At 40.7% G+C, this 12,026-nt stretch overlaps 1 protein-coding gene across 1 annotated transcript; it reads right to left on the reverse strand.

The window, feature by feature from the left end:
• Nucleotides 1–4,664: 4,664 nt before the first annotated feature.
• On the reverse strand, nucleotides 4,665–5,354 carry LOC149228343 (uncharacterized). The gene has a single exon (XM_089380745.1). The coding sequence runs from the start codon at nucleotides 5,352–5,354 to the stop codon at nucleotides 4,665–4,667; it is 690 nt and encodes a 229-aa protein (XP_089236871.1).
• Between the last annotated feature and the right edge of the window lie 6,672 nt (nucleotides 5,355–12,026).

Here is a 12,026-nt window from a genome sequence, read left to right on the forward strand (position 1 = left end):
TCGTTGGTCCATAGTCTTCATGAATATCTATATCTATATATATATATATATATATATATATATATATATATATATATATATATATATATATCCTTCGAAGTTCATAACTGCTTCGGTATTCCACGCACCATCTAATTTACTACCACAAATACATATGGCAGCATGTGTGCATGAATTCAAATTTTAAGGCACCTGTTTATTCATCTAACGGAGGAGAGGGAATTAAGAAATGCAACGGTCCAGATTTGATAAGGGACCTCTCTCCTCCCTGTGACATCACCAAGGGGGTCCACGCTCCTCATTCAACAGCAAGGTTCCGTCGTATGATTCATTGGTTTAAACTTGCGTTCGTGAAATCGACGGCATGCTGGGGATCTGGTTATAATCAGTACGAAGGAGGGGTGGGGGTCCCCACCGTTTATTCGACGATGATCCATTATCGTTGATTTGGTGAGCACTATGCACTCTACCAATAGGTTATATGAATCACATGACCTTCCCCTTTTGACAAATGGTGTGGTTGAAAAATAAGCCTTCCTCATGGCCAGTTTAGAATTGAATTCTTCGGGCTTGCTTTGGCTGAGCACCAGGTTACTTTTCCACGTGATCCTCCCACGCTACGATATACACATGATTATGTGTGGTAATTAGAAGCCTCTTATCCCTGCGCTCCACCATTTTATATTTTTCTCCATATAGTCGACGGCTTGACCCTCCGACCGAGTTTGATGTTGGCTCTTGAATTCTTCCCTCTTGCTCACATGATTTGCTATGCGATCAAGGGTGAGACTCAAGTCAATCTCACAACGTATATATATATATATACACACACAAATCCCTGAAATATATATATATATATATATATATATATATATATATATATTCAGGGATTTGTGTAGGATTTGACATTCAGACCTTGTGGCTGAGTGACGTACATAAATATTTACGTGCATTTCGTTGTATGTGATAGACTTAAGAGCGTTTTCTTATAATTGTTCTGGGTATTTAGTGAAAATGTTGAGCTTGAAATGTTGGAGTTTATTATCAACAAGATTATTAGGCTTATGCAACTTGTCTCCCTTGTAACTCCAGGCATGCACATTATTGCATTGCCCATTGTTAAAAATGGAAGACAAACAATATATTCAATAAATTGAGCAATTTTCAGGTGACGAATTCACCTGGACATTGCCTCTGGCAGAACGTTCTACTAGCTCATCATTACAAATCATGAATATATAGTTTACAAACATATAGGGAAGTTAGAACAACTACCTAAGAAGTAGGAACTAAATCCTAATCTGAGGCATACACATAACCAATGAACCAACTCTCTCCTAAAATATATTTCTCCATTATCTTCAACACTCCCCCTTAATGGAGAAAGTGTTCACTAGTACTCCTAACATCTCCCTAAATAACTCAAATTTAATTCCTCCAAGAGGCTTATTAAAAATATTTGCAGCATTGTCACAAGTATTACAATATTCAATATGGATCATTCACTAAACCTTCTCCCTAACAAAGTGAAATTGTGTATCAATATGCTTTGTGTTTTTATGAAACTCTAGATTATTTGCTAGTTTTATTGAGCTCTGTTATCACATCTGATAACAATTGCATCCTTGAGAAGTCTCCTCAACCAAACTATCTCACATGTTGTTGCGCACATTGCTTTATACTCTGCTTCTGCTGAAGACAAGGATATAGTGTTCTGCTTCTTGCTGCTCCATGCAATGACCCCGAACCCAATGTTGAATGCATAACCTGTTATGGATCATCGATCATCTAGATTGCCAACCCAATCTAAGTCTAAAAAACTATCAATTTAACATCAAACGAATCAGTGTATTTAATACCAAAGTCTAAGGTTCCTTGAAGATACCTTAAGACGCCTTTCGTTGCAACCCAATGATTCTCAAGAGGCTTTGACATGAATTGGCTCAATACATTAACTGCAAAAGCCAAATCTGGCCTAGTTGTAGTCAAGTAAATTAGACTCCCAACCAGTTGTCTATACAGTGTTGCATCAACCTCCTTTGAACCATCATTATTCTGAAGTTTGGTATTCTGTTGTAAAGGCACTGATGCTGCTTTGCATTGATCCATTCTGAACTTTTTCAATAGACTCCTGACATACTTTCCCTGAGATAGAAAAGTCTAGCCAGAATCCCTCCAGACTTCAAGACCCAAACAATAGTGTAACTCTCTAAGGTCTTTCATCTCAAAAACCTGTGACATCTACTCTTTCATTTCTTTAATGAGTTCATCAGCATTTCCTGTAATGATAATAAGATCATCTACATATAAAGAAATAAAAACAATTTGCCCATTTTCATCAAACACGGTATACAGATTAGGGTCATTCTTACTTCTTTTATAACTATGTTGTAGGAAAAATGAATCAATTTTATCATACCACAACCTGGGTGCCTGTTTTAGTCCATACAATGCTTTCTTCAATCTACAAACTAAATGTTCCTCCCCCTGTTTAACAAACCCTTTAGGTTTCATTAAATACACTTCTTCATTTAATTCCCCATTTAAGAATGCAGATTTCACATCTAGCTGGTATATCATCCAATGATGTTTGGTAGCTAAAGCAATTAACATTTTAATTGTGTTTAATTTATCTACTGGGGTCAAGGTTTCCTCATAGTCAAAGCCTTCTTTCTGCGAGTACCCCTTTACAACCAGCGTAACTTTATATTTATCTATAGTACCATCTGCTTTAAACTTAGGCTTGTATAACCATCTGCAACCTATGGGTTGTTTGCCTTCAAGTAGTTCAACTAGATCCCAGGTTTTGTTTTTTAGTATTAACTCATATTCCTCTTCCATGGCTGCCCTCCATTCACTATATTGACTTGCTTCTTTATAATTAGAGGGTTCAATAACATTTAACATACTAGTTATAAGAGCATGATCCCTATATCTTGCTGGCAACTGAATTTTCCTACCTAATCTCCTGAGTGGTGGACTGGCTTCAAATCTGTTCTGATCATCCCTTGGTGGACTTGGCCTGCTACCTACATCTATACCATCCACATCTTCCTTTTTCTATTGTTGTTGTTGTTGCTGCTCATGGTTGTCCCTATCATCACTTCCATATTCCATCAGCAAAGGCATGTGCTATTCTCCATTGCTTCTTTCATGGTTTCCATCATCAACCTGTTGATGGAATAACACATCTCCACTTGCAAACACTTCATGAGTACAGGGATTAAACAATTTATAAGCTTTAAACTTTGTGCAGTACCCAAAAAAAATGAATTTAATCTCCTTTGAATCTAGTTTCTTCCTATCCTCTTTTGGAACATAAGCAAAAGATTTGGAGCCAAAAACTCTTAAATGGTTAACTGCAGGTTTAAAACCTAATAAAGCTTTGAATGCAGTTTTAAAATCAAGGCCTTTTGTTGGACTCCTATTCTTTAAATACACTGTAGTATTTATTGCTTCTGCCCAAAAGCCATTAGACAGGTTCTTACCTTTTAATGTGCTTCGACCACACTCCACAAGGGTTTTGTTCTTCCTCTCTGCAACCCCATTCTGTTGAGGAGTGTGGGGTACTGTGAATTGCTGAATTATCCCATGGTCCTTGCAATATTTGATGAAACCACCCTTCTTGTATTCTCCCCCTTGATCCGAGCGGATAATTTTGATGAATTTTCCTGTCTGTTTTTCAATCATGCTTCTGAACTCTTTAAAATATTCAAAAGTATGACTCTTATTTATGAGGAAATATACCTAAGTAAATCTCGTGTAATCATCAACAACCAATAAGAAATAATAAGCACCTCCTAATGACCTTGTTTGCATCGGCCCACACAAATCAATGTGCACAAGCTCTAGTATATCTCTCTTCGTTTTATCTACATTTGCAGGAAAATCATCTCTACGCATCTTCCCAAGAGCACATGCTTCAATATCAACATGAACATTCTTTAAATAGGAAGACCATTGACCATACCTTGTTTTTGAAGTAGTAGCAGATCATTGAAATTGAGATGACTGAATATTTAATGCCATAAGTCTTCTGCGATCATAACTGATGAGGTCAAAACTTGGTGTGGTGCACTTTTTACATTCAACTTATAAAATTCTCCCACTCGAATACCTAATGCAATTGGCTTCATGTGATCCAGCAAATCTTTAATAACACAATAAGACTTAAAAAAATCTACCTTAAGGTTCTAATATGTTATCATAGAAACAAAGATCAGGTTCTTTTTTATTCCGAGTAAATACATTACATTTTGAATATGTCTAATATTTCCATCAGGAAAAATGACAGGAACATTACCATACCCTTTGATTCGGTACCCTCTATCATCTCCAAGATAGATATTTGCACCACCGCTGGTTTCTTTAAAATTCTCAAACCAATGTCTGTTTCCAGTTATGTGAGTGGAAGCTCCTAAGGCCACAAACCAAGTTTCTGCTTCATCATCCTCAATAGAGAAAATAGAATCAGATACAAACAATCTGAGATTCTGATTCTGATCTTCATCAACAAAGTGTCCTGCATGCTTCTTATTTATATGGCAACCTTCATCAAACTTCTTCTTCTAACAAAATTTATCTAAGTGACCAACTCTACCAAAATAAAAACTTTTGGGTCCTGAATCACTTCTATTTGAGGACATACCTTGAGGTGGTTTTCTCTATGGTGTACTTCCGCCTTTTTGTCCTGCATTTTCCTTCCCTCTGACGGGCTTCTTCTTTGCCATTAGAGAAAGATTCGAACTCTGGGGTTTCAGGGTCATCCGCCTCTCTTCCTCTCGCATTCGGATTCCTGTCAATTCTTCAAAATTGGGGGCTTTCTCTTTCGCATTCAAGCCTTTGATAAACATATGATAGTCATCAGTCATACCATTCGTGGTAATTGTGACTAAATCAGTGTTTGACACTGTCTCTCCTATGTCACCCAGTTCATCTCTGATCTCCTTGATTCGAGAGATGAATGCAACCACTGATTCATTCTCCTCCATTTTAATGGAGAGAATCTTGCTTTTCAAAAACAACAAGCGATTTGTGTTTTTGATCTTGTACAGGTCCTTGAGGGTTTTCCAGATGTCGTTTGTTGATTTACATTCATGGATGTGAGGGATAATACAGTCTTTCACTGACAATTTTAACAATACTTTTGCTTTGTTCTCCCTCTTTTCCCAATCTTGGATTGTTGCTACTATTCCACTTGTAGCTAAGGTTGACTTCAACTCATCACCGATTGCAATTGCCCATGCGTTTTTCCCCTCCAACAAGGTCTGCAAATTAAATTTCCAATTGTAGTAATTGGAACTGTCGATCTTATTACTCTCGTTCAGATATGCCTCTTCCATCTGCTTATTCATCTTGACAAGTCTCCCTCAAGAAATAACAAAAATTGACCTCCAACAATTAAAAAACAGATCTATCTCCAACAATTAAAATGTATGTGTGCCCTCTAAAAAAAACAATCCCTCTCAAACATTTTCTTCTTCCAATAATTAAAAAACACATGGGTCTACCACTAGATCCAAAGGGGCGGTCACAAGAAAAAATGGTCATTTTGTTTAACTCCTTCAAATGGATGCTTAAAAGAAATCTGTTTTTTTTAAGGATATAGAACCTCTTTAAAAAATGAGCCTTTTTTTTCAAAATGCGCCCAACATTTTTAATGTTAAAAATGTTATAACCCCAAACAAATTTAAAAAAAAAATAGGCCTTACACTTTTGCTCTTGGCCTCCACGCAGGATCTATCTACGGACCTTCGGCCTTGTTGCAACACCCTTTGAGGATCCACTGGTCACACGGGTATCCAAGTTTGATTGAGCTCCAACAAGCACGTAGCACCTCTCGACCTCAAGGCACCAACAACAACACTCTGGCCTTCGGCCTTGGAAACACCACTCCAGCCTTGAAGGGAGACAGTGGGCACGCAGCTTCCACCACAGTGATCTATCACAACAATGACGACCACAGTGATCTGAAACCTTAATGACCACCACTGTTGCGGATCTCCACACCACTACAGGACCTCCGACTCCTCATCACAGTCTGTCAACCTTTGCCCCAACACACAGGTCAGTTCTTTGTTTAGTGATCCACCCATCGATTTGCAGCCTTCAAGCTGATTCAACACACCTCTCGAGCAGAACCGCCAATAGGTCGGCAACACACATCAACACCACGCAACAATGCCCTCCAAGTGGGAAAGACCACAGTCAACGGAGTAGCTTAATCTTGAAAGCCAGATTTGCGCTTATCGAGCGCACTAGTCAAAATCGATTAGAGTAAACAACAAACAACACATTTTTCTGTGGAGGAAGGGTGTTGGTCAACCAAGAACAATGCGTTTCTTGAGCCAAAATATACGCTAATCAAACAACGAAAATCTTCTCCACCACCGCCATTAAGGCTACACTATAGCCACCAGGCACTCTCAGTCACCCAAGAATTTTTGCTTTCCCTCACTCAACACTGAAGCTCTGATACCATGTTAAAACTGGAAGATGAAAAATATATTCAATAAATTGAGCAACTCTCAGGTGAGGGTTTCACTTGGACACTGCCTCTGGCAAAACGCTCTACATGCTTATCATTACAAATCATGAATATATAGTTTACACACATATAGGGAATTTATAACAACTACCTAAGAAGTAGGAACTAAATCCTAATCTGAGGCATACACATAACCAATTAACCGACTCTCTCCTAAAATACATTTCTCCATTATCTTCAACACCCATATCTATAGATATGGAGGTTTTAACGAGTCCCTTGAGACTATAACATATCCCTGTAAGAGATAATGTGATCCAGGTGGATGTTGGTGGCCACCCACCTTCCCACTTGGACTCCCACAACTGTCTCTTTTAGTTTTTTTAGTTTCCTTAATTGTAGCACAATTTACTATTGTTGGCATTTTTCGGGTCCTGAACTTCCAGAGCCATTTTGAGGCCCTAAACAACATGTTTTGGGAAAATGAGGAGCGACATGGGTCCATGCTACTCACTCAAAAGTTGTAGTCCTAAAATAGATCTTTCTAACAAGGTATTGTGCACATCAAGTGGAGATCTTATGCCAAAGTTACAACCCCGGGAATTTGATGTACCAATTTACCTAAAACGAGACCCATAGTTTGTCGCTTCATCTCCTAGGGTTAGGTTTTTGGATGTTTAGGGTTTTTTATTGTTTCTCAACAATAAATAGGCCTTCGAACCTCATTGTAAGATAGTTTAGAGGCATGTAGCTGCCACATCTCTTCTCAGAGATAAACTACCATCGCCCTAGCTGGTTTATTTCCATTTCTGTTTGTAAGCATATTTTACTATTTTACATTAATGAAATGAAGTATTATTTCTACTGCATCTCTGTATTTATGGTTATTTATGTAATTGGTTGCATTCCTGTTTAAATCCATATCAGTGGTATCAGAATGGTCTGCTCTTTCTCTGTTTTTCTTTGCATGTCCCCAATGACGTCGAGATATAAGGAATTAGGGCTTGAACTGGTCGAACCTTTGCAAGACCAACCTCGCAAATCCTGACGGCCTCCCATGGCAGATGAAAATAAAGATGAGGGGGCAAGAGGTCCTATCAAAATCTTGCTCGAAGAAGCCCTCGAGCGACAAAGGAACACCATGATGTAAAAATTTGCCGAGATCCTTCAACGGCTACCCAGGGGTGACGCGTTTTCTTCCAACAGCTACTCTGGAATGCCACACCCTTTAAGGTACAAGTTAACTTTGAAATCCCCATATTCGAGGGTCAGATAGATGCAGATGCCATAGATAAATGGTTAAATCTGCTAGAAGGGCATTTTTCTGTTCATGATTTTTCCAGCCAGGAAAAGATTACTTTTGATCTTCTCAAAGCAACCCCCCACATCAAGGATTGGTGGGAAACCTACTGCGAGCAAAAGGAAGAAAGTACGAACTCACTGTTTTCAGCCACACCCACTTGGAATTCGTTTCGGGATTCCATTAAGGAGCACTACTACTGTGTCAAAATCTATGAGGATAAATACATAAAGTGGACCACATTGTGACAAGGAAGGGACCAAGATGTGCTAGAGTTCACAAATATTTTTCATACCCTTCGCACAAAGTTGGGTATCAAGGATTCTGAGCTACATTTGGTATTCAAATACCACGGCTGCCTACATAGGTACATCTAGGACGATATGGAGTTCCTAGACATCTCATCGCTCAGCACGACATACCGATACGCTGTCAAGATCGAACAGAAGTTTAAACAGAAGAAGCGAGACTTTGGATCCACGAATCCGAAGGAAGGGAAAGGCTTCCCCAAACCACAAAAACAAGGACAAAACCAAGGCAGTGTGACCCAAGACAACCAGTTGAAGCCGCAAGAAAATAACAACACCATGAAGTCAAAGAAGGACACAGGAAAGTGGTGTGAGTTCCATAAGAGCCCCACTCACAACACAAGTGAGTGTCGGACCAAGCAGTCGCTAGTGGCCGAGTTGAAGGCTTCAAAATCAGATGCATGTTTCGACCCTGAGTTACCACTGCCAAGGTCCAAAAGAATGAACCTGAAGATCCAGAGGAGGGGGAGCGTCTTTTCCACTCACAAATGTGGGTGAAGGGTTCGTCGCTGCAATTCATTGTTGACAGTGGCAGCCAAAAGAACCTCATTTCAGTAGAGGTCATGAAGTGGTTGGGACTACCAACCATACCACACTCGCAACCATACAACATCGGGTGGCTTCACCAAGGACGAGATCTCTGAGTTTGCCAGCAAAGTCGTCTTCCCTACATCATCAAGCCCTTCACAGATGAGGTATTGTGTGATGTTGCACCGCTTGATGTTTGTGATGTATTATTAGGCCAACCATACTTGTGGAAGCGACATGCTGTGTATGAGTCAAGGCCTCATGCTGTTATTATTTCTTTGTGTAATACATTATATAGGATACCGTAGGTAGCCCCACCTACCACCACTTCTTTGATCTCTGCTAAGAAAGGTAGTAAGATCATCTTCCAGACTAGGAAATTTATTTTTTGTTTGGTTCACCCTCAAAGTAAGGGGAAGATCGTAGTCACATCCATGGCCCTCGGGAAGGGTTCCTCAATGCAACAGAAGCAGGTGGATACGGTCATGAAAGAAGACAGGGACATCTTCTCCTCACCCACAGGGGTACTGTTGCACTATCAAGTCAAGCATTCGTCCGATCTGACTTCCGAAGAACCTCTACCCAATGGGCCGATCTATTGTCACTCTGTTGTGGAAAATGCCAAGTACAAGCAGTGACATGATCAAAATCGGGTGCCACACAAGTTTCAGGTGGGCGAAAAATTCTGGTTGCACCTGCAGAAATAACGCCTTGCAAGAGCCCATCGGAAGCTCAAACCACTCCGATATGGTCCTTACACCATTACCAAGGTTGTGGGAAACAATGCTTTGGAGCAGAGCATTCCAACATTCATTGTCTTGCACTGAGTGTTCAATATGGACCTCCCTAGACCATGCTTCCCACCATTACTGGAAACATCAGAGATTGCAGAACAGCTCATCAGGGACCAAGTTCAGTAGAAGTTTCTGCATTTGATGGAGGCACTCAACGCAATGGGGACCATTGCTTCATAACGGGGGAGAAATGATCTAGGTGGATGTTGGTGGCCACTCACCTAGCCCACTTGGACCCCCACAACTGTCTCTTTTGGTTTTTTCAGTTTCCTTAATTGTAGCACAATTTACTATTTTTGGCAGTTTTTCGGGTCCTGAACTTCTGGAGCTGTTTTGAGGCCCTAAATGACATTTTTTGGGAAAATAGGGAGCAACACTTATGTTTCTCACTCAAACGTTGTAGTCCTCGGATAGATATTTCTAACGAGGTATTTTGCGTGTCAAATGGAGATTGTATGCCAAAGTTACGACCTCGGGAAGTTGATAAACCAGTTTACCCAAAATGGGGCCCATAGTTTGGCGCTTCATCTCCTAGGGTTAGGTTTTTGGATGTTTAGGGTTTTCCATTGTTTCTCAACAATAAAGAGGCCTTCGAGCCTCATTGTAAGATAGTTCATAGGCATGTAGCCGCCACATCTCTTCTTAGAGATAAACTACCATCGCCCTAGCTAGTTTATTTCCATTTCTGTTTGTAAGCATATTTCAGTATTTTACATTAAAGAAATGAAGTATTATTTCTATTGGATCTATTTATTTATGGTTATTTCTGTAATTGGTTGTGTTCCTATTTAAATCCGGATCAGTGGTATCAGAGTGATCTGCTCTTTCTCTGTTTTTCTTTGCATGTTGCCAACGAGGTCGGGATATAAGGAGTTACGGCTTCAATTGGTTAAACCTTTGCAAGACCAGCCTTGCAAATCCCAACGGCCTCCCATGGCAGATGAAAAGAAAGATGAGGGGGTAGGAGATCCTATCAAAATCTTGCTCGAAGAATCCCTCGAGTGACACAGGAACGTGATGATTGAAAACTTTGCCCAGATCCTTCAGTGGCTACCCAGGAGCAACGCATCTGCTTCCAACAGCTACTCTTGAAATGCCACAGCCTTTAAGGTACAAGTTAACTTTGAAATCCCCATATTCGAGGGTCAGATAGATGCAGATGCCATAGATAAATGGTTAAATCTACTAGAAGGGTATTTTTCTGTTCATGAGTTTTCTAGTCGGGAAAATATTACTTTCGCTCTTCTCAAAGCAACGCCCCACGTCAAGGATTGGTGGGAAACCTACTGTGAGCAGAATGTTGAAAGTATGAACTCACTGTTTTTAGCCGCACCCACTTGGAATTTGTTCCGAGATGCCACTAAGAGAAGTACTACCCTGTCAAAAGCTATGAGGATAAATACATAAAGTGGACCACGCTGCGACAGGGAAGGGACCAAGATGTGCCGAAGTTCACAAATATTTTTCATACCCTTCGCACAAAGTTGGGTATCAAGGATTTTGAGCTGCATTTGGTACTCAAATACCGCAGCTACCTACACAAGTACATCAAGGACGAGATGGAGTTCTTGGACATCTCCTCGCTCAGCACGACATACCGATACACTATCAAGATCGAGCAAAAGTTTAAACAGAAGAAGCAAGACTTTGGATTCGTGAATCTGAAGCAAGGGAAAGGCTTCCCCAAACCACAGAACCAAGGACAAAGCCAAGATGATGTGACCCAAGACAACTCGTCAAATCCACAAGAAAATAACAACACCACGAAGTCAAAGAAGGACACAGGAAAGTGGTGTGAGTTCCATAAGAGCCCCACTCACAACACAAGTGAGTGTCGGACCAAGCAGTCGTTGGTGGCCGAGTTGAAGGGTTCAGAATCAGATGCATGTTCCAACCCTGAGTTAGAACCTGACAATGGGAATGACAAAGGGAATCAAATCACTGATGCGAAGCCCAGTGCCACTGTTTCCACAGCCAAGGTTCAGAAGAAGGAGCCCGAAGATCCAGAGGAGGGGGAGCGTCTTTTCCACTCATAAATGTGGGTGAAGGGTTCGCCACTGCAATTCATTGTCGACAGTGGCAGCCAAAAGAACCTCATTTCAGCAGAGGTCGTGAAGCGGTTGGGACTATCAACCATACCACACCCGCAACCGTACAACATCGGGTGGCTTCACCAAGGATGAGATATCCGAGTCCACCAGCAGTGCCGCCTTCCCTATAGCATCAAGCCCTTCATAGATGAGGTATTGTGTGATGTTGCACCGCTTGATGTTTGTGATGTATTATTAGGCCAACCATACTTATGGAAGCGACATGTTGTGTATGAGTCAAGGCTTCACGTTGTTATTATTTCTTTGTGTAATACATTATACAGGATATCAGAGGTAGCCCCACCTACCACCACTTATTTTATCTCTGCTAAGAAAGGCAGTCAGATCATCTCCCAGACTAGGAAATTTATTTTCTGTCTGGTTCGCCCTCAAAGTAAGGTGAATGTCGTAGCCACATCCATGGCCCCCAGGAAGGGTTCCTCCATGCAGTAGAAGTAGGTGGATACGGTCATGAAAGAAGACAAGGACATCTTCTCCTCACCACAGGGGTACCGTTGC

Source organism: Pinus tabuliformis, chromosome J (genome assembly GCF_031772625.1).
Source record: "Pinus tabuliformis cultivar Carrire ecotype Pingquan chromosome J, CPIR1, whole genome shotgun sequence".
NCBI classification, from domain to species: Eukaryota; Viridiplantae; Streptophyta; class Pinopsida; order Pinales; family Pinaceae; genus Pinus; species Pinus tabuliformis.

Excerpts from the sequence above, each read along its gene's own strand:
- LOC149228343 (XM_089380745.1), bottom strand. The coding sequence starts at position 5,354 with ATGAATAAGCAGATGGAAGAGGCATATCTGAACGAGAGTAATAAGATC.